General features: G+C 37.4%; 1 protein-coding gene across 1 annotated transcript in view; it reads right to left on the bottom strand.

The window, feature by feature from the left end:
• EFCAB5 (EF-hand calcium binding domain 5) overlaps positions 1-23,364 on the bottom strand; it is a 165,648-nt gene that overhangs the window by 72,235 nt on the left and 70,049 nt on the right. Inside the window, exons 7-9 of the mRNA XM_032428752.1 lie at positions 15,577-15,733; positions 13,006-13,054; positions 9,228-9,298 (exon numbers count right to left, since the gene is read on the bottom strand). Of these exons, the coding sequence (XP_032284643.1) occupies positions 9,228-9,298; positions 13,006-13,054; positions 15,577-15,733 (277 nt within the window). The remainder of the gene's footprint in view (positions 1-9,227; positions 9,299-13,005; positions 13,055-15,576; positions 15,734-23,364) is intronic.

Genomic DNA, 23,364 nt, shown 5'->3' with positions numbered 1-23,364 from the left:
CGGACTAAGTCCCAGAGAAGAGAATTCAGGCAGAGACACGGCCCTTATTTACTCCTGCACCAGTTCCTTAGTGTCACAGAATCCAAAGTTAATATCTGAATCCCAGTGAATAGTATTTCTAGTTTTTGCATATAATTATTCTTTTTTTTTTTTATTATTTATTTGACAGAGAGAGACAGAGACAGAGAGCACAGCAAAGGGAGAGGGAGAAGAAGACTCCCGGCAGAGCAGGGAGCCTGATGCGGGACTCGATCCCAGGATCCTGGGATCATGACCTGAGCCAAAGGCAGACACTTAACCGACTGAGCCACCCAGGTGCCCCTGCATATAATTATTTTTAAGCCCATTATATAATTCAGGTGCAGACCTCAGACCGCTTGAAGCCCAGGCCTGCTGAAGGATGCTCTTGGGAAACTGACCCTCATTTTACCCAGTCCCACAGTAAACAAGAAGGTGTTAGATTGTTTTCACTTGCCCCTGGTGAGCAGGTAGATGTATGGCCTGAGTCTTCACAATGATCAGGTGGGAGATTAGATCAAAGCAAAGCAAACTCCTCAATGAGGGTGGCCAACTGCCTCGGTTTGCCTGGGACTTCCCTAGTTTTAGCACTGAGAATCCCATGTTCTAAGAAATCCCTCAGGTCCGGGAAAACCAGGATGGTTTGAAAATCTAAACCATTGATCCATGCCAATGGATCACAGGTCTAATTCCTATGGAAAACTTTGGGGAACCTCTGTTTGGAAGCATGCTGTGTTGTATCCTGCTTTGTATAACAGACTGTCTCTGTAAATATCAAAATCATTTGCCATAAAAGAAACTTTACAGCCTTTAACCATGTGTGAGGCATCTTTCCGTTACCATCCCATGTGGACAACCACACATGGGACAAATGGTATAGAGTTCTTATTCTATGGTATGCATTCATCCATTCTCAATCCACTTGTTGTATTTGTAGAATCACACGATAAAGAATGTGTCTGTTATAGATAACTGGGAATGATGATGAACACAAATGACAATTTGAGTCAGGATTCTGGTGCCTAGAGTGAGCAGAACCGATAAGCGTGACCTGACCTTCGGCTCAGGTCATGATCCTGGGGTCCTAGGATCGAGCCCCGGTTCCAGCTCCCCGCTCTGCGGGAAGCCTGCTTTTCCCTCTCCCTTTGTCTGCCACTCTGCCTACTTGTGCTCTATCAAATAACTAATAAAATCTTTAATAAATAAATAAAGACTTCACTCTGTTTGAGAAAACTATACTTTGTTATTACTTTGGAGGCAAGAGTTTGGGGAACTAACTTTGAAATTACACCAGGGGAGGAATATAACCCAGGCCAGAGCCAGCTGATACTATCAATAAAAGCAGAAGTATGTCAATATCTGGAGCCCCCAGAGGTAGGGAAAAAGGGTCTGCTGTGATGAGAGATCAGCCTCCCTCAGTTCCTCACTCTGGAGTCTTTGGGAGTCCTCCTCTACCTGAAGGCCATCTTTACCCTTCACTCCCTGAACTCTTGCCATACTAAAAGTCTTGTATGTAGTTATCACTAATGGTTTAGAGATAAGAAAATTCCTTTCCCTGGTAGTGCATGGTGATGCCTTCTTCAGATAGCATTTCCCCCACAGAAATAGTCACTCATATTAAGAATTCCATTTCAGGCTCATTCAAACCACAGACCCCAGGGGCGCCTGGGTGCTCAGTCAGTTAAGTGTCCAACTGTTGATCTCAGCTCAGGTCTTGATCTCAACTCAGGTCTTGATCTCAGGATTGTGAGTTCAAGCCCTGCATTGGGCTCCACGATGGACGTGGAGCTTACTTTATTCATTTTTTTAAAAGATTTTATTTATTTATGAGAGAGAGAGAGAGAGAGGCAGAAGCAGGCTCCCCGCCTGGAGCTTACTTTAAAAAAATAAAATAAACCACAGACCCCAGTGACTATATAAAATATTGCTTCTATTTGGAAAATGGGTTCCAAGTTCCAAACAACCTACAGATGTTTTTTTTGAGAGGGACATATAGCCATTTGTGGGACTGTCCTTTAAAAAATTATGGGCATTTTAACAACTCCAAGTAACTTTTGCTTTGAGATGTACCAAGAAAAATTTAGAGACCCTTATCCCTCAGACTTCTCTGGAAGCAAATTATTAGAAAATTCCTTATGAAAACAAATGGAATTTGTAGAACTCAAAAAGTCCAGGAAATTAAAAAAGAAATTTCCTATCTAAAAAAGTTAACTAAGTTCTCTGTAACCACAGTAATGGTGGTTTTCTTCTGTTGATAAACAAATCAACTAATCAGATAGTCAATTGAAAGGGTGGATCCTCTGTAAGGTCGAAATCTGGAAACTTCAGGAAGGATAAACCTATCAGCACCTGCTTACTTCTGGCCTGAACCCAGTAATGGGAACCCAGTGAAATCTAAGACTTAAGACTTCAGTTCCTTTTCAAACTTGCATACAATATCTACATAGAAAACTCAACACCAGTGTTAAAATGACACAAATGGGGGCACCTGGGTGGCTCAGTTGTTTAAGCGTCTGCCTTCCGCTCAGGTCATGATCTCAGCGTCCTGGGATCGAGCCCCACATCGGGCTCCCTGCTCAGTGGCGAGTCTGCTTCTCCCTCTCCCTCTGTGATCTCTCTCATTCTCACCCTCTCTCAAATAAATAAATAAAAATCTTTAAAAAAATAAAATAAAATGACACAAATGCTAAGTTTTGCCTCCTGGAATGAGTTGTCTTTTGGAAACTAGAGTGTTCTGAGAATTTAAAACAAGATTGACACTCTCCCCAAACATATTTCTTTTGTGTCTAAATAACTTACAAAACAAAAATCCCAAATAAACCAGTACATTCTACATCTTAAATTATTCCTGTCAATATATAAATGTTTAAAGGTTCCTTTCAAAGTAAGGAGCTATGGGTATGGCAGGTGGAAGAAATTTAAACCTCGTAACCACCAGATGAGTTTCCCACATGAAACCTGCCCCACTGAAGTCTCATTTTTCTTTTACTATGCCTCCCCTGGCAGTGATGAATATAATAATGGGAATGTTTTGCACCTCTTTGTTGCTTTGTAATTGTCTTGTTGTGGTGTGTGTCCTTAATTTGCTTATATTTTGACCCTTCTATTCCCTGGATCCTACCTTGGTTCCATCCAGTATGTGTATGCCTGCATGCTCGTACACACACACACGCACACACACACACTCACACACACACACTCACACACACATACACACCTGCATATACTCACAGGCACACTCCCATACAACAATGCATTATTTGGTCCTTGAGGGTAAGAAATACAACTTCTAATTTTGACACCTCTCCTACCAGAGAGTAAATGAATATTCAGTATTCAGTATATACTTAGTAACTAAGAGACTAGACATAAATATTCTTCTATACTATATTATAAAGAATATAAAATATTCTTCTAAAAATAGTTATTTTGGGTCTTCATTTACTAGAATAAAACAGATGAAAAGTGAGAGAAGTTATACTCCACAAAAAGATTGTCTGCTTCTCCCTCTCCCACTCCCCCTGCTTGTGTTCCCTCTCTCACTGTCTCTCTCTCTGTCAAATAAGTAAATAAAATCTTAAAAAAAAAAAAAAAGTGTTCCAAACACTTCTTCTATGTCATATGATATGGTCAAAGATTTGTTGATCAGATAATTAAATATTTTCAATAAATATTTCTATGCAAGAAATGTTTCCTTGGTTTCTGTTGATGTTACAGGTCTTCTCTATAATGAAAATACCTGAATATGGGTTGTTTATGTTTCAGGAAGCGATGTTGGGAAATGTCAGGAAAACTAATATTAATAGCTCAAACCACCCATTAAAACAAAATAGTGTGTGTATACACACACACACACACACTCACAAAGGTATTATGTAGAATGCTAATGAATTTGTATCAAGTATCATTGGATATACATGACCCTTACCCATTTCCTCATTTTAATTGTGTGGATCTACACACACACACATATGCACACATATCATATATGGATATATATGTATTTGTGTAGGATTTGTGTGTATGAATACATGTACGTGTGTATATGTATATATTTGTTGAATTAATTAAAATAAATGAAGGGAGAAGAAAAGTAAAGCTGACATCAGACTTCACAACATTCAATACCAGAAAACAATTAAGCAATGTCTATATAGTTTTGAGGTGAAAAGAAAAGAAAATGTGACCTAATTACACTATACCCATCCACGGTATAATTTTAGAGGCAATACACAGACATTTTCAACACAAAAGAACTCAGAAAATATAATACCCATGTGACCTTCCTGAAAAAAAAAAAAAACTACTTTGTAATAAATTTAGCCGATTAAGAGATGAATCAAAATAAATAACTCAGGAATAGCAAAGCCATTGTAAAAGGACAGGAAGTGCTTTTTATTTTAGTGTAGTCCTAATAGTTTAATTTTGCTTGAGGAGACATATCTAGAAAAATGTTTCTACAGCCAATGTCAGAGAAATTACTGCTTATGTTTTCCTTCACAAGACTTATGGTTCAGGTCCCACCTTTAGTTCTTTAATCCATTTTGAGTTTATTTTGTGTATGGTGTAAGAAAGTGTAGCTGTCTAGTTTTTCCAATACCATCTGTTAAAGAGTCTACGTTTTCCCCATTGTATATTCTTGCCTCCTTTATCAAAGATTAATTGACCATACAATTGTGGGTTTATTTCTGGACTCTCCATACTGTTCTATTGATCTATATATCTATTTTTGTGCCAGTACCATACTGTTTTGATTACTACAGCTTTGAGTATACCCTGAAACCTGGAATTGTGATACCTACAGCTTTGCTCTTCTTTCTCAAAATTGCTTTGGCTATTTGGGGTCTTTTCTGGTTCCATACAAATTTTTGGATTATTTGTTCTAGCTTTTACATAGTGAAGAAAACCACCAACAAAACAAAAAGGCAACCTACTGAATGGGAGAAGATATTTGCAAATGACATATCTGATAAGGAGTTAATACCCAAAATATATAAAGAACTTATATAACTCAATACCAAAAAAGAATCCAACTAAAAAACGGGAGGAGCCCCTGAACAGACATTTTTCCAAAGAAAACATACAGATGGCCAACAGATACATGGAAAGATACTCAATGTCACTAATCATTGGGGAAATGCAAATTAAAACCAGAACGAGAGGGGCGCCTGGGTGGCTCAGTTGGTTAAGCGACTGCCTTCGGCTCAGGTCATGATCCTGGAGTCCCGGGATCGAGTCCCACATCGGGCTCCCTGCTCAGCAGGGAGTCTGCTTCTCCCTCTGACCCTCCCCCCTCTCATGCTCTCTGTATCTCATTCTCTCTCTCAAATAAATAAATAAAATCTTTAAAAAAAAAAAAAAAAAAAAAAAAAACCAGAACGAGATGTCACCTCACACCTGTCAGAATGGCTAAAACCAAAAATACAAGAAATAACAAATGTTGGCAAAGATATGGAGAAAAAGGAACCACCGTGCACTGCTGGTGGTGGGAATGTAAATTGGTGCAGCCATTGTGGAAACCAGTATGAAGGTTCCTTAAAAGATAAAAAATAGAATTACCATATGATCCAGTAATTTCACTGCTGGGTATTTACCCAAAGAAAATGAAAATACTAACTTGAAAAGATAAATGCACCCCTATGTTTATTGCAGCACTATTCACAATGCCCAAGATAAGGAAGCAACCTAGGTGTCCATCAGTAGATGAATGGATAAAGAAGATGTGGTATACACACACACACACACACACACACACACACACACACACACACACAGGAATATTATTCAGCCATAAAAAAGAAAGAAATCTTGCCATTTGCAATAACATGGATGGACCTAGAGAATATAATGCTAAGTGAAATAAGTCATTTAAAGACAAACACCATATGATTTCACTCATATGTAGAATTTGAGAAACAAAACAAATGAACAAAGAAAACAGGAAACAAAAAAAACCCAGACTCTTAAATACAGAGGACAAACTGGTAGTTGCCAGAAGGGAGGTGGGTGAGGGGGATGGGTGAAATAGATAAAGGGGATTAAGAGTACACTTATCTTGATGAGCACTGAGAAAAGTATAGAATTGTTGAATTATTTTATTATATACCTGAAACTAATATAACATTGTATAATTATACTTCAATTAAAAAAAAAGGATGGGGCACCTGGGTAGCTCAGTTCGTTAAGTGTCCAACTCTTGATTTCGGCTCAGGTCATGATCTCAGGGTCATGGGATGGAGCCCTGCCTCTGGCTCTGCCCTCAGTGTGCAGAGTCTGCTTGTCCCTCTCCTTCTGTTCCTCCCCCCACTCTCTCTCCCTCTCTCTCTCAAATAAATAAAAATCTTTGAAAAAATAAAAATAATTTGATTTTTTAAAGATTTTTTTAAAAGATTTTATTTATTTGTCAGAGAGAGACAGAGAGCATGCACAAGAAGGGGGAGAGGCAGAGGGAGAAGCAGGCTTCCTACTGAGCAAGGAGCCCAATGCAGGACTCGATCCCAGGACGCTGGGATCATGATCTGAGCTGAAGGCAAATGCTTAACCAACTGAGCTACCCAGACATCCCCCCCAAAATAAAAATAATTTTAAAAAAAGAATAGCAACTGCACCTCAAATCCATTTAAAGATTAGTCCAAGATTAATCAACTATGGGAATTGTAATTACAGAAAAGAAAGTGAATAGTGTAAATCTGCATAAAATAAAAATTATAAAATAATTAAAATTGGGAAATATAACAAGGAAAAAAATAAGATGAGGAAATACTAAATACCTTCATTTTTTATAGTAGGACGTCAGTTGTTATAATTGAAAAATGTGATCAAAAAGTAGTGAATGGAGAAGCTCCTGAGTGACTCAGTCGGTTAAGCGTCTGACTTTTTTTTTTTAAGATTTTATTTATTTATTTGACAGAGAGGGACACAGCAAGAGAGGGAACACAAGCAGGGGGAGTGGGAGAGGGAGAAGCAGGCTTCCGGCTGAGCAGGGAGCCCGATGCGGGGCTTGATCCCAGGACCCTGAGATCATGACCTGAGCTGAAGGCAGACACTCAACAACTGAGACACCCAGGTGCTGCTAAGCATCTGACTCTTGATTTCACCTCAGGTCATGATCTCAGGATTGTGAGATCAAGCCCCGTATCAGGCTTCACGCTGGGCATGGAGCCTGCTTAAGATTCTCTCTCCCTCTCCCTCTGCCTCTACCCCACACCCCCCCCCCAAAAAAAATAATGAATGGACTTTAATAATAATAATAATGAATCTTCATCATAGGGTCTTAGAGTGATTTTAGAATGACTTTTGTGAAGTTAGGTTCAATTTTAATAATTCTCTTATTTTTTATTTCAGATTCTCTTTCTACTGTTGGAATCAAGTACAAATATTTTTTATTTTAATTAATAAAATTTTATAACAGAATTTATGATCATCTACATTGCTATATACACATCTATCTATTAAGACAGTATATAAAACTAGGGTTTTTTATTAAAAGTTTTTATTTATTTATTAAAACTGTTTTACATAATGTTTACCTAAGGGTGACAATGGTTGTTTCTGGGTAAGAAATTTTTGGTGATTTTATTTTATTTATTCATTTATTTATTTTAAGATTTATTCATTTTCAGAGAAGGAGGATGGGCAGAAGGAGAGAGAGAATCTCAAGCAGACTCCCCACAGAGCGTGTAGCCCAAGTGTTCCATTACATGATTCTTAATATTGAAATCTGCAGTTTTGTTTGTTTGATTGCTTATTTTCATTATTTGATCAATTACCTTAATTTCATCTTTTTTGTCACTTTATATTAGGTGCTTTGCTTATAAAGTGCATATAGCACGTTTTTTTCCAATTATCAAAATCCACCAATCATAAGGTAGAAGAGTATGGATTTAAGAAATTTTAAAGTTACATAGGAAAAGTTTAACCTTACTAGTAATCAAAAAGATGAAAGTTAAAAAACAGAATACATTCAAATTGCAGACGTTTCTCTTTTTTTAAAGATTTTATTTATTCATTAGAGAGAGAGAGAGAGCGGGCAGGGAGGAACAGAAGGGGAGGGAGAGGGAGAAAGAATCTGAAGCAGATTCCGTCTGCACTGAGGGCAAGGCCCAAAGTGGCACTGGATCCCACAACCAGCAGATCACGACCTGAGCTGAAACCAAGAGTCCGAAGCTCAACTGACTGAGCCACCCAGGTGCCCTGGTTTCTTGTATTCAATAATGCCCAATGTTGGTGAGAATATGGTACTTTGAAAGCTCTCATACATTGATGATGGGAGAATAAAACAATACAATTAAAAGCATAATTTGACAATAGATACCCTTTGGCCATTAGTTTGGCCCCATGACTAATGGATGCCAAGTAGACAAATACAGAATCTAAGAAACCACAGAATATAACAGACAGGATTGCCAAATTTTTATCTCTATGATAATGATTTTAAGGATTCCAGAATCCTTCACACAGAACTTTGAAATTGCATACAGTCCATGGCCATCACCTACAACTGAGCAAAGGTGTAGGAGAGAAGGAAAAAGTTACCTTGACTCTGGGACCCAGAGTTAAAGAAGGGAAATTAGAGGAAAGACATGAACAAATATAAAAGCAACCTATAAAAGACTTATGACTCTGGTACCATTAAATTGCTCCTTTTACTTATCCTAATACAATCCCAAGACAAAAGTAATCCCATACTTTCTCAGATGAAATATTATGTAGACTTTGAAACCAAACTGCCTGAGTACAAATTTGCCCAGCTTCACTAATTATGAGGCCTTGTGCAAGTTACTTAACCATTTTGCACCTTAAGTGTCTTCATCTATAAAAGCAGGAATAAGGATTGCTGAGAGCGTTACCTGACTTAATATATGGATAGCTTAGGACAATGCCTGGCCTGTAAGAAATGTTTTATAACTTTCAGATTTCTTTATCTAAAATGCAGTGGGAAAAGAAGCTGCTTTTTCTTGATCTTAACTGAAGGTGTGAGTGGAAGTTTTTCTCACTTTCACATCATGAGTACCACTAACTGAAAGAAATTGTAAAATTCCTTTGATTATAAGATGTACCCTAACTTCAGAGAAGTTAAAATGAAATAACATAATATTTATCTTAGAATAGAAATAAGTTAGTATGCTTTAATTTAATTCTAAGTTAATGTGTGTGTGACATCCATGCAAAATAATTTGATTCAAATAATGAATAATGTAACTTCTTACCTCTGTAAATTCCATTTTGTTCAGTCTTGGTTCCATTGAGTCAGCAATATCCAATTGTTTGCAACATGCTTCTAATTATGGAATAAAAGGTATTTGCTAGTTAGTTTGGTTGTAATACATTCATATTTCATATTCATTTTATAGCACTTTAGAAGAACGTAAAATTATTTCTTAATTAATGTCTATCTTAATATCCATCAATATTTACAATAAAGCAAATGATATATAGTTGGGTAACATTCCAATTACTACAAAATTATTGCTTTTCCTGGCTTTTATTTAACCAAGCAACCCAAACACTGAAATAAATGTGTCTACATTTTTAACGACCAGCCTGAGATAAAGCAAAAACAAATATGCACATCAATAGTATAAAAAAGACTACGAAAACAACTGTGTTGGGTTATGCTAGCATTTACAGAAGCAGGTCCTAAAACACAACACTTCTACAAACCTTCTTTTTAAATATTTTGTCTTTAATGCTTCTTAAATTAAATAAATAATATACAAATATGTTCTTTTAGTAAAAGATTCAAATAGTACAAAAACATAAGCAGCAAAACTTGAATATCTCCCTTTTCCCCTGCCCCCCACCAGCATTCTCACTCCCCCTTCCCCCGCCACCCCAGAAGGAACCACCATCAACCCTTTGTTGCCACCCTTCCAGCAACCTTTCTAGGTATTTTTGTTTATAACATACATCTTTTTTTTTTTTTTTTAAGATTTTATTTATTTATTTGACAGAGAGAGAGACACACAGCAAGAGAGGGAACACAAGCATGGGGAGTGGGACAGGGAGAAGCAGGCTTCCTGTGGAGCAGGCAGCCTGATGCGGGGCTTGATCCCAGGACCCTGGGATCATGAACTGAGCCGAAGGCAGACGCTTAACAACAGCTTTTGTTTTTCTACACATACATATGATCATATTGATCTGCAACTTCCTTTTTTCACTTCATCACTCACCTTGTAGATCTTTTCATATTGGACATGGAGCTCAGGGGGAAGGTTTGGGATGGGAATGTAGATATATAAATGAGTCATCAGCTCAAGTCATGGGTTTATTTATTTATTTATTTTTTTAAAAATTTTATTTATTTATTTGACAGAGAGAGACAAAGCGAGAGAAGGAACACAAGCAGCAGGGGTGGGAGAGGGAGACTCAGGCTTCCCGCCAAGCAGGGAGCCCGATGCGGGGCTCGATCCCAGGACCCTGGGATCATGACCTGAGCTGAAGGCAGACGCTTAACAACTGAGCCACCCAGGCGCCCCAAGTCATGGGTTTAAATAATAACCTGGGTAGGGTGTATAATGTGTAAAATGATAATAGAGCCAAAAAGAAAACTCTGAAAACAACATTTAAGGTACAAATAAGAACCAAGAAACAAAATGCTAAGAGGTGATCGGTGATAGATGAAAAATCAAGAAAGAATGATATCACAAAAGCCAAGAAAAAAAGAGTTTCATGAATAATAGAGTGATCACTAGTGGTAAATATGGCAGTTAGTTCGAATAAAGATTTTTTTTAAACCTCCTTTTGATATGACAATTATGTAATCTTTATTGACCATAACAAAAAACAAACACAAACTGTGTAAAAGTTCATGAGGAAAGCACTGGATTCCTCTCCTGCTTCTAACCCCAAATCCTCCTGCCTATCATGGGCTGGTATATAAAAGATTCTTTAGTCACTCTTGATTTTTGTAACTGCTTTTTATGAGATATCAGTTACTGTCATAAGAAGATCATATAAACTTTAGTATAAACTTATGCATTAGATGCTGTTATCCTCATCCCAGACCTCCCCCCAAGCTCTAGAAGATTATGCAAGCCACACTGGTTTCTAATGGTAATAGCTGTTATTAAGTGTATGTGTCTGTCCCCTGACTGGACTTTGAGGAACTTAAGGAGAGGAAAGATGCCATAGTCCTCTTCCCATCCTCTACCCCATCACAGTATCTGGAACTAGGTGAGAGCTTAATAAATATTGCATGAATGAATGAATGAATGGTACAGGAAATCTGAGGTAGTATAGGAGGTGAGAGGACAAAAAAATCAGTCAACTAGAATGGTCTGGAATTTCTCTAATTTTACCACAATCTCAAATAGAGCTCTCTTCACTCACTCCTTCTGTACCTTCATCAAAAAGTAAATAAATAAAAGAAGTTATCGCAAAGATTTTCTGAAAGAGGAGTTGAGGTTGTGCTAACCATGAAGAATTCTAGATTTTGGATAGGCTGTGAACATGTGGGAGAAAGGGTTGTCAGCAAGGCCCAAATCATGTTTGGGGACAAGTGATCAGGAAGATGGGAAGCATATTTTATTTTTTAAAATGAGACTAGATTTCAATCTATTGTTATCAATGTAATAGTGGTCAAAAACCAATTGAAAAAAATCATTTGGATATAAATTATGTCTACCTAAGGAACTAAACTCCAGTGCTTTATTCTACAAGTCAGAATTTTTTTTAAGTTTATTTCTTTTAGTAATCTGTACACTCAATGTGGGGCTCCAGCTCACAATGCCAAGATCAAGAGTCACATGCTCTTCCAACTGAGCCAGCCAGATGCCCCTACAAGTCAGAATTTTTGCTTAATCTCATATGAGGAAACAATTATGAAAATAAAAGCATCAAAATCTGTGGTTCTCTATAGTTGTAGTACTGTCTCCCTCTACCCCCAGTGAGCATGGTGGAAATTTGTAGTTTGTTTTTGTTGGTACAGTGATGGCGAGTAGGGGTAGGGTCAGAAATCCTGCAATTCTTGAGGCACATGGGTGGCTCAGTTGGTTGAGCAGATGACTTGATTTTGCTCAGGTGATCTCGGGGTCCTAGGATGGAGCCCTATGCTCAGTGGGGAGTCTGCTTGAGGATTCTCTCCTTCTTCCTCTGGCCCTCCCCCTGTTCTTGCTCTCTCTCTTTCTCTCTCTCAAATAAATAGATATTCAAATAGGGGAAAAGTCTGCTTAGAATAAATTTGAGTCTAGAAACTATTTTACATATAAACACAGTATATTTTTTATTGTTAAATTTTCCAAGACTGTAACTACTATGAAAATTTGAGAGTGGATTATACTTTGCTTCCTTCTGAAACTTTACCAAGAGTTGTCCACCATTTCAGAAAATTATTTAATGGGAGATAATGTCATAATTTGTGTCTGAACTCCAATACAACACACCTGCATCAGTCTGCATTTGTAGCTCTCCTCTTTATGGGGATTCTATGTATATATACAAATCATTCATTTTGCCCTTACTTCAAAATGTCAAATACAAAGAAAATGGTCGACTGGATATAATTTTACTTTTCTTATGTCTAAACATTCATTATAAGTACAAATGTCTGATACATTATGTCTTCTAGTGAAGTTATAACCAAACATTTATATATTGAAATACAGTCCATATAATTTTCTTAGGTCTTTTCTTGTATTTTTCCTTTATATCACAGTTAGGACATAATACCTTTTTTTTAAAAATTCTGTGTATGTAAGTAAGTAATGATTTTCTAGGAACTTGATGGGATGATAAAGGGATAATACAGAGTATTTATAATAAAATGGAGCACTCGACTAAAAGGATCAAAAATCACTGATTGCTTTTCTGTTTTTCTACATTCTCCATCTGGAAAGGGCAAAAGAACCAAAGTACATGTATAAGAACTTTGAATAACATATATCTCAATATTGACTCTTCATCTTAATCCATCATCTGTCCCCTCACCCCCCTCCACCCTTATAAAAGAGGGAAAAATAGAAATACTACAGGAACAGGCAGGTTTACCAAGATGGAGATCTGGATTTTGAAAAAATTCATGAAGAACATTCTGAATCTGCAAATCAAAGAAAACAGACCATGCATTACATCTCAATTGCCATATATTTAGTGTTTTAGACTAAAAGCCATCTAGAGAGTCTTTCTGTTTAAGTCTTGAGTAATCCTTCTAAACCAGGGACTGAAATTATTAATAATTAACATTTAGTTCATAGACTACTTCAAGGTATAGCAAATGTTTTTTCATACATATCCTCAATGATTCCCATTGAGAACGTTCTGTGTGAGAAGTAGGATGCTGAGAGTGATCCTATTTTGTCCTCTCCAAGGACATTTCTAGCAACCTTCAGACACTGGGCATCTTTGGCAACCAGCTTGGCAATCCAAAGAATCCTCTATAATTCCTTGTCCTTCAATTACTAAAAAACAAAACTTCTGAGTTCTTCTTGGTCCATTTTTAAAAAATAGATTTGACGGACCTCTGGCTAGCTCAGTTGGTAGAGCTTGTGACTCTTGATCTCCAACGTGAGTGCAAGCCCCACACTGGGCATAGAGCTTACTTTAAAAAAGATAGACTTGGGGCGCCTGGGTGGCTCAGTTGGTTAAGCGACTGCCTTCGGCTCAGGTCATGATCCTGGAGTCCCGGGATCGAGTCCCGCATCGGGCTCCCTGCTCGGCAGGGAGTCTGCTTCTCCCTCTGACCCTCCTCCTTCTCATGCTCTCTGTCTCTCGTTCTCTCTCTCTCAAATAAATAAATAAAATCTTTAAAAAAAAAAAAAAAGATAGACTTGATTTTTTAGAACAGTTTTAGGTTCACAGAAAAACTGAGCACAAAGTACAGAGAGTTTCCATATACTCTCTGTCCTCCCCACCACATACACAGCTTCCCCACTATCAACATTCCCTACACAGTGGTACATTTGTTACAATCAATGAACCTCCATGAAACATCATCATCCAAAGTCTATAGTTTACATTAGGAATCACTCTTGATGTTGTACATTTTATGGGTTTTGGCAAACGTATCATGACATGTATCCATCATTATTGTATTATACAGAATTGTTTCATCACACTAAAAATCCTCTGTGCTCTGCCTATTCATCCCTCCTTCTGTCTTCACTCCTAGAAACCCTGATCTTTTTGCTGTCTCCATAATTTTTTCCAGAATGTCATCAAGTTGGAATCATACAGTATGTAGCTTTTTCAGATTGGCCCCTTTCACTTAACAATACACATTTAAAATTCTTCCATGTCTTTTCATGGCTTGATAGCTCATTTATTTTTATTTTTATTTTATTATTATTTTTAAGCTCATTTCTTTTTAGTGCTGAATAATATTCCATTGTTTAGATGTACCACACTTTATTTATACATTCAACCACTGAGGGAAATCTTGGTTGTTTCCAAGTTTTGGCAATTATGAATAAAGCTGCTATAAACATCCACATGCAGATTTTTGTGTGGACATAAGTTTCCAACTCCTTTTGGTAAATACCAATAAGCATGATAGCTGGATCATATAGTAAGAGTATGTTTGGTTTTATAAGAAACTGTAAACTGTCTTTCAAAGTGGTTGTACCATTTTGCGTTATCACCAACAATTTCCAACAGTTGCTGTGTATCTTTGTCAGCATTTGGTGTTGTCAAGGTTCCAGATTTTGACAATTCTGATAGGTGTGTACTGGTATCTCATTGTTTTAATTTGCATTTCCTTGATGACAAGTGTGGAGAATATTTTCATATGCTTATTTGCCATCTGTATGTCTTTGGTGAAGTGTTCAGGTCTTTTGCCCATTTTTTAAAAAGATTTTATTTATTTATTTGACAGAGAGAGAGAAAGAAAGTACACAATCAGGGGGAGCTGCAGAGGGAGAGGGAGACAGGGAGCCCAATGTGGGGGCTCCATCCCAGGACTCTGGGATCCTGACCTGAGCTGAAGGCAGACACTTAACCAACTGAGCCACCCAGGTACCCCTGCCCATTTTTAAAATAATTTGTTCATTTTCTTATTGTTGAATTTTAGGAGTTCTTTGTATATTTTGGATAATAGTCCTTTATCAGGTATCTCTTTTGCAAGTATTTTCTCCCAGTCTGTGGCTTGTCTTCCTTGGTCTATTTTTAATAATTCACTTTGAATTGAAAATATGCTTCGCATTGTATCTAACCAATAAATGTTCTCACATCTATATACACCTAAGAGAAAATGTTTAACTGTTAGAGTACAGTTGTTTTCTGATGCTAAAAGACACATGTTCTTAGTTTACAGAAGTAATTAGTCACCCACATACAAAAAAACAAACAAAGAAACAAATGAAATCTATGTCTATCCATAACAAAGAGTTTGGGAACCTCAGCCAGAGTCAATATTTTAGAAATTTAGCTAGAATCTTTTGTTTTTTTAAATGCTTAATAGAAAATTGAAGAAATTGACTCTCATGGACCAGACAGGTCAGGAATCAGCTTACCTCAGCAAGACTGAAAATTTAGAGGTAGATTTCTAGCACTCCACTCAATATTGCAGCAATCATCCTCTTATCACCCACCCCACCTACCCTTCACAATATCCTCCTTTCTTACCACTACCAGGGGAATCATTCCTTTGGGGTCTAGAATCCATTCACTGAACTGCTCCTGCAGAGCCTGCTTCCGTGTATTGGCCACCTGGACTTTGACTTCTGTTATGCATTGTCTTTGTTCTCGTTTCTGTTTAATACTCTCCTTCATCTTGCTTATTCTAAAGGACGTTGAAATAAAAGACATATTGAGTTAAGACCATTGAATTTCATTCAGATTGTTCAAATGGCAGAAAAGAATAATTCAGAGCCTTATTTAAACTTTGTTTCTATCTTTAAAAAAAATAAATAAGGGGTGCCTGGATAGCTCAGTCAGCTAAGTGGCCGCCTTCGGTTCAGGTCATGATCGAGCCCCACATCTGGCTTTCCCTGCTTCTCCCTCTCCCTCTGCCTGCTGCTTCCCCTGCTTGTGTTCTCTCTCTCTCTCAAATAAAGAAATAAAATATTTTTTAAAATAATAAATAAATAAATAAAAGAGGCGCCTGGTTGGCTCAGTCGTTTAAGCCTCTAACTCTTGATTTCAGCTCAGGTGGTAATCTCAGGGTCATGAGATTGGGCCTGCGTGTAGCTCCATGATCAGTGCGGAGTCTGCTTAAGATTCTCTCTCCCTCACCTCTTCCCCTCCTGCTTGTGCTCTCTCCCTTTCTCTCTCTCAAATGAATAAATAAATCTTAAAAATAAAAATAAAAATAAACTTTGTTCCTGTCTTTACGCCATGAGATCTTCCTTTTTTTTTTTTTTTAAGACTTTATTTATTTATTTGAGAGAGAGAGAGAGCACAGAGTGAGAGGGATAGGGAAGCAGACTCCCTGCTGAGCACAGAGCCTAATTCAAGGTTCGATCCCAGGACCCTGAGATCATGACCTGGGCCGAGGGCAGACTCTAAACCAACTGAGCCACCCAGGCTCCCCCCATGAGATCTTTCTTGATTTAGGCCTGAAGTGACCCTTCCTCTCCCAAGCATTTACTGAATTTGGCTAAATCATAGGCTGTCATCTAGTATTATTTGACTTTTTATAGAGGTGGGCCTTATTTTACCCAACAAAATACCATACGTAAGAAGTACTAAAAATAAACCTAAAAGCTGCCACATAGACCTAAAAGCAAAGCCGAATGCACTAAAGTCTTATAGTGGTGGGGCTCTCTGTTCTCTGGACACAGAAATCATCTGGAAAGATTCTAATTCCAAGTCTAGAGTGGAAGCCTAGAAGCTGCATTTATAACCAGCATTTTAGGTAATTCTGATGCCTCAGATCAAACTTCTGATTTCTGTCTAGGAATATGTATTTCCTTTAAATATCTAGAGTCAAACACTTTGACAGCCTCTAAGCATAATAGTTATCCGTATATTCAGATAGAGCTACATCTCCCGCGTTGGGAATGGAGAAAGTATCATGATTTTAATTGTTCCCATATTCATCATCCCTATTAGGACTTCAAAACCTCTGAACTGGTTTTGATTGAAACACCAAAATGACTTAGAATAATCAAAATAGCTGCTGGTTTCAAATACAATTTGTTTGAAGCAGGTCTTCATCTTTCAAAGAAAAAAACTAAGGTGATCTGACAGATTTAGAAATGCAAAAGACTTTTCAGGTGGGACTAGCAAATTGGATACCTCTAATAATCCAAAAGAATCAGTCAAAATCTGTCATTTCTTTATTATGCCCATATAAGGCCTTCAAAATTCTCGAGGTAAATAGGCCTTCAAAAATAAACTTTGAAGCTTGAAAATAAAATAGGCAAGTGGCTTAATAGTACAGAAGGACCTGTTTCTGAGCTGCTGGAAGATTAATTAGGATTTTAAAGGAAGTGCTAAGTTTCTCTGATGCAAATGCGAAGCAGCCAAACCTCCACCACTGATCTCAGTTCCGCCAGTCCCTTCTCTGCTGGCTCTCTGGTCCTTCCACCACTCTTCCTACCTCTGTTGCTTTACCTATCTCCTCCTCTCCTTCTTTCCCTTTTTTCCTCTCTCTATACAGCATTCTCCCCAGTTCCTATCTTCATTCTTCTTTTTTAAAGATTTTATTTATTTACCTGAGAGAGAGAGTGAGAGAGAGAGACAGAGATCACAAGACCTGAGAGAGAGAGACAGAGATCACAAGCAAGGGGGAGGGGTAGAGGGAGAAGCAGACACCCACCCCCACCCCCCTGCCGAGCAGGGAGCCCAATGTGGGCTAGATCCCAGGACTCTGGGATCACAACCTGAGCCAAAGGCAGACTGCTTAACCGACTCAGCCATCCAGGCACCCTCTATCTTCATTCTTACATGACTTTCTATTCTTTGTATCTTTCCTCTAGGCTTTTCTCATTATTCATTCAAACACTCACTTACTCACTAAGTCAGTCACTTATTCATTTGTTATGCAAACATTTCTTGGGCACCTGCTATGGATGCTGCCATTATAAAGCTTAGGGTCCAATGCAGAACAAGAAAAGTAAATAATATTGCATAGTAAGTACTGGGTATCTCCAAATTCTCATGTGTACCAATCACTGAAATACAAAAAATGGATGAATAAAACTGGTTTCTGTCATGTTTCCATCTGCCTAAAATACTTTTCTCCCTCTCTGTGTTTCACTAGATCCTCCACATCTGCTCAGACATCACTTCCTCCCTCTTATTAATAAAGAAACAAAACCTCGTTTGTATTTCAGAGCCACTGTACATGAGACTCCAAATATAATCCAAATGGATTTTAAATTGATTATTCAGGGAATGAATAAAATTTCTCTTCTGTGGTCTGCATTATCTCATGAGGATATATATGTACATCAATCAACAGAACTTTATAGCATGCAAAACTCTTAACTTTGCATAATGTAGGGTAGACATAAACTACAAACAGATTCTAAGTATAAATCCACATTTAAAATGTGGTAAAATGCAAAAATGGTCACAAATTCTTTCCATTCCTGTGCATATGTCCATTTGTAGGCAATGTGATTTTGCAGCTTCTCCCATTAAGAGATAGAATCTATTTCTGCATCCTTTGTGTCTGACTGTGGCCAAGTGACTTGCTTTGGCTAATGGGCCATTAGCAAACATGATACAAGCAGAAAATTGAAAAATGTTATCAATTATATCACAACAAAACTGGAAAAAAAAAGAAAAGAAAAAGAAAAATGTTTGAACATTGGGGCTAGCCCTTTTTTATTGAACTTAGAAGCCCTTCCACCACCACCTTGGAAATGGGCCTGCGGGATGATGATCCAGTTACCTCCATTATTTTTGTAAACAGCCAACATCTTACTGCAATGTATGAGTGAGTCCAATTGATACCATGTGGAGCAGAGATGAGCCATAAGCTCAGCCCAAAGTTATCAATCTACAAAATCATGAGCAAATAAATTATTATTGATTTAGGCCACCAAGTTTTGAGGCATTTTGTTATGTAGCAAAAGCTAAATAAGAAAACTTTCCCCATCCTAATAAGTGTTTTTGAGGTGTTTTAAAGAAAAACACAGTATAAATCTAACTGGTTACAAAATAGAAGTAGGAGCACTTGGGTGGCTCAGTTGGTTAAGCGTCCAACTCTTGATTTTGGCTTAGGTCATGATCTCAGGGTCGTGAGATCAAGCCCCATGTTGGGCTCCATGCTGGGCATGGAGCCTGCTTAAGATTCTCTCTTCCTCTTCCTCTACCCCTTCTCCCCCCCCAAAAATAGAAGTAAAAATATTCCCTATCCTAGTTATGACAATCCAAATTCTATTCATTCATTCAAGCAGTACAAGGAATATCTTCCTCTCATAACAGCATTTGCCTTTATTATATTAAAACTGAATGTTGTATTTCATCAAAATCAGTTTTAACCAGCTTATGTGAGAACTGACCATAAACTTTGAGTGACCCCAGTATACCATTAACTGGACCTAATTGAAGACTCTTTTTGGTCTGTTGAACAACGGGACTTGTTTTAATCAATCATATACAAACATATGGACTCATTCTGTCCTATACAGTGTGATAGTTTTCAGTTTTTATAAGTATAAACATTATAAATCTCCCTAACACTTTTTAAAACTCCTGAATTTTCCCCCTCTGCAAACTAGTCAGTGAATTCTTCACGGCTGTATATTGTCTTGCCTGGCAAGTTAATAAATTCAGTTTTTGTTTGTTTTTAAGTTCTGGTGATCTTAGTTTCAAAAAGCTAAACTGGACTTCTTGCCATTCCAGGAGGATGTCCATATTATTTCTGTCATGAGTATTCCTATAAAAATGCATATATGACATGTGTCTACTTAATTATTATACTTACTTAATTCTAGTATTTTGTATATTCAACATATATCTTATTATGAAATGAGGTTCCTGATGAAAGATGTAATAGCTTAAGAAAAATGTAAGTTACTGGTTAATCAATGATATTTGAACAGATTAGACCTATTTAGAATTTTATAAAATGATGAAAAACATTTATCATAGCTTCCCCATTAAATACTGATAATTAATTCCAGAGATTTCAAAATCACCCCAAATTAAGACATACATTATAATAATCATATGTATCTAAAGACAAAAACAAAAAAGCAAAACACACACAACCAAGAAAACTTTCATCATGAAAACAAAAACAGGATTAGAATAAGTTAATTCATTTAACAAATACTTAGTGAGCATTACTTACACAATGCAACATTAGATACCAGAGAAGTGAAGATGAATATGACCAACAGTTCCTGCTTACATTATAGCAGGGGAAACAACCATTACAATTGTGATCAATACAGTAAAGGAGAAATATATGATGCAATGAGAGAGCATATAAGAGAACAATTTCACAGTGAAGTGGTATGTGAGCTAAACTGGAAAGGACTGGTAGTATAAAATGAAGAGGAAGGAGAAGAATGATACAGAGGGAATGACATACAAGACCCCGATATGGAAAGAAGCATAATATGTTTGAAGAACTGAAAGTAATCCTATGTGCTTGGAGTATAGAATGTGAGAAGAAAAGAGGCAGCAGCCAAGTAAGTTAGGGACCAGGTAGGTCATACAAGGAAAGTCTTATAGGCCTAGTTAGGGATTTTAGTCTTTATCCTAAGACTAAATGGAGACCATTGAAAGGTTCCACATTTGGGAAAAACACGGTAAGATTAACTTTTTTTTTAATACTCTATATAGAAAACCCGAAAAACCCACCAAAAAATTGCTAGAACTGATACAGGAATTCAGCAAAGTCACAGGATATAAAATCAATGCACAGAAGTCCGTTGCATTTCTGTACACCAATAATGAAGCAGCAGAAAGAGAAATCAAGGAATTGATCCCATTTACAAGTGCACCCAAACCATAAGATACCTAGGAATAAACCTAGCCAAAGAGGTAAAAAGATCTCTACTCTGAAAACTATAGAACACTTATTAAAGAAATTGAAGAAGACACAAAGAAATGGAAAAACATTCCATGCTCATGGATTGGAAGAACAAATATTGTTAAAATGTCTATACTAGCCAAAGCAATCTACACATTCAGTGCAATCCCTATCAAAATAACACCAGCATTTTCACAGAGCTGGACACACAATCCTAAAATTTGTATGGAACCAGAAAAGACCCCAAATAACCAAAGGAATGTTGGAAAAGAAAACCAAGCTGGAGGCATCACAATTCTGGACTTCAAGTTCTATTACAAAGCTTTAATCATCAAGACAGTATGGTACTGGCACAAAAACAGACACATAGATCAATGGAACAGAGTAAAGAACCCAGAAATGGACCTTCAACTCTATGGTCAACTAATCTTTGACAAAGCAGGAAAGAATATACAATGGAAAAAAAGTGTCTTCAACAAATGGTGTTGGGAAAATTGGACAGCCACATGCAGAAGAATGAAACTGGACCACTTCCTTACACCAAACAAAAAAAAAATAAATTCAAAATGGATGAACAACCTAAATGTGAGAAAGGAATCCATCAAAATCCTTGAGGAGAACGCAGGCAGCAACCTCTGTGACCTCAGCTGATGCAACTTCTTACTAGACATGTCTCTGGGGGCAAGAGAAACAAAAGCAAAAATGAACTATTGGGACTTCATCAAGATAAAATCTTCTGCACAGCAAAGGGAACAATCAACAAAACCAAAAGACAACCTACAGAATGGGAGAAGATATTTGCAAATGACATATTGGATAAAGGGCTAGTATCCAAAATCTATAAAGAACTTATCAAACTCAACACCCAAAAAAATAAAAAATCCAGTTAAGAAATGGGCAGAAGATTAACCTTTTTAAAAAATCACTTCAGTTACAAGTAATGAATAGACTGCGAGAAGTCAAGAGTGAATGGAAACATACTAATTAGGAGACTGTTGCAATAGTACAGGTGAGACCTGATAGTAGCTTAGACTAGGGTGAAAACAGCAGGGAACGTCAGAAATGAGCAAATTTGAGAGGAGGTAAAATCAACAGAACTGATGAAAAGTGCATAGTGAGGAAGCAGAAGGTGTCAAGATTCATCCCTTGGGTTTGGGCTTGAAAATCTTGATGCAAAACCAAGAAAGACAATGATTTGAAACTGAAGTGCTTGTGAAATATCCAATATACAGATACTGAATAAATAGTTACACATACTGGTATGAAGCTCAAAAAAGGCATTTGGACTAGAGATATAAATCTAAGAGCATGAAGGTATAGATGGTAACTGAAGTCATGTGTTGGAATGACAGCGCTCAAGGATGATTTTGGAGTGACTGGAGAACCACGACTTAAGGAATCTTACTATTTGAAGATCAGATGGCAGAGAATGAGCCAGCACAGGATGCTGAGAAGGACTAAAAAGAGGTAGAAGGAAAACAAGTAAAGAATAATAACATGGAAGGGAAAGGAAAGAGTATCTCAAGGAGGAAATGGTCAACATCATTGAATACTGGTAAGAGGCCAAGTAAGATGAGGATTGCAAACTTCCATTGGGCCTAAAAACATGGAGAACATTGTGATCTCAGTAAGTGACATTTATTGAAGAGAGCCTGGAATGAGGGCCAGATAGAACAGATTGAGAAATGTGTTGGAAGCGGGGAAAATGTATATGGACACCTACTTTGATAAATTTAGCTATGTTTTAGTTATATTTCTTCAACTCAAGTGTGTAAGTTCCTCATGACAAGAACCAAATTTTGTATTTTCTCCCTATAAGGTATGGTTCAACATTGAGCACTTGGTAGTTATGCAACAAATACTGATTAACTGAGTGAAGACTCCTCAATAAATCTAAGTTATTAATTAATTTATCTAACAAATAGTTATTGATATTTGTTAGATAACAAATATCTAAAACATAGATATGATAGAAAAATAGTCCTTGTCTTCAAAGAGATTATGGGGAGGTAAATCAACAATTACATTATAATGTGCTAAAGGCTGACATGAGCCTACAGGTACTCCAGGAATATAAAGAAAGAGTACCCAACCCAAAGCAGATGTGACAGTAGGTATCCCAGAGGAAGTGATACTAGGGCTGAGAGAGAGAGAGGGCAAGAGCAAGCGCAGGGGTGGGGGTGGGGCATAGAGCATCCTAAGCAGTTTCTGTGCTGAGTGCTGAGCCTGATCTCACAATCCTGATCTGGACCTGAGTCAAAACCAAGAGTCTGACCTTCAACAGACTGCACCACCCAGGCGCCCAGATACTTGCGCCAATTCTTGAAGCACAGGAAAAATTGTCCAGTGAGAAAAAATAGGGGAATGATGTTCTAGACATAGAAAGCTGGCACTCTGCATTAGAGGAGAGGGCATCTGGCTAGTGGTTTTGATTAGCTGATATGTAAGAAATAATAAAATTGATGTGCATAAAGAAT

The sequence above is a fragment of the Phoca vitulina genome, unplaced genomic scaffold (assembly GCF_004348235.1).
Source record: "Phoca vitulina isolate PV1807 unplaced genomic scaffold, GSC_HSeal_1.0 scaffold40, whole genome shotgun sequence".
In the NCBI taxonomy this organism is placed as follows: domain Eukaryota; kingdom Metazoa; phylum Chordata; class Mammalia; order Carnivora; family Phocidae; genus Phoca; species Phoca vitulina.
The sequence above is the reverse complement of the archived record's forward strand: the minus strand, read 5'-3'. Positions and strand labels throughout refer to the sequence as shown.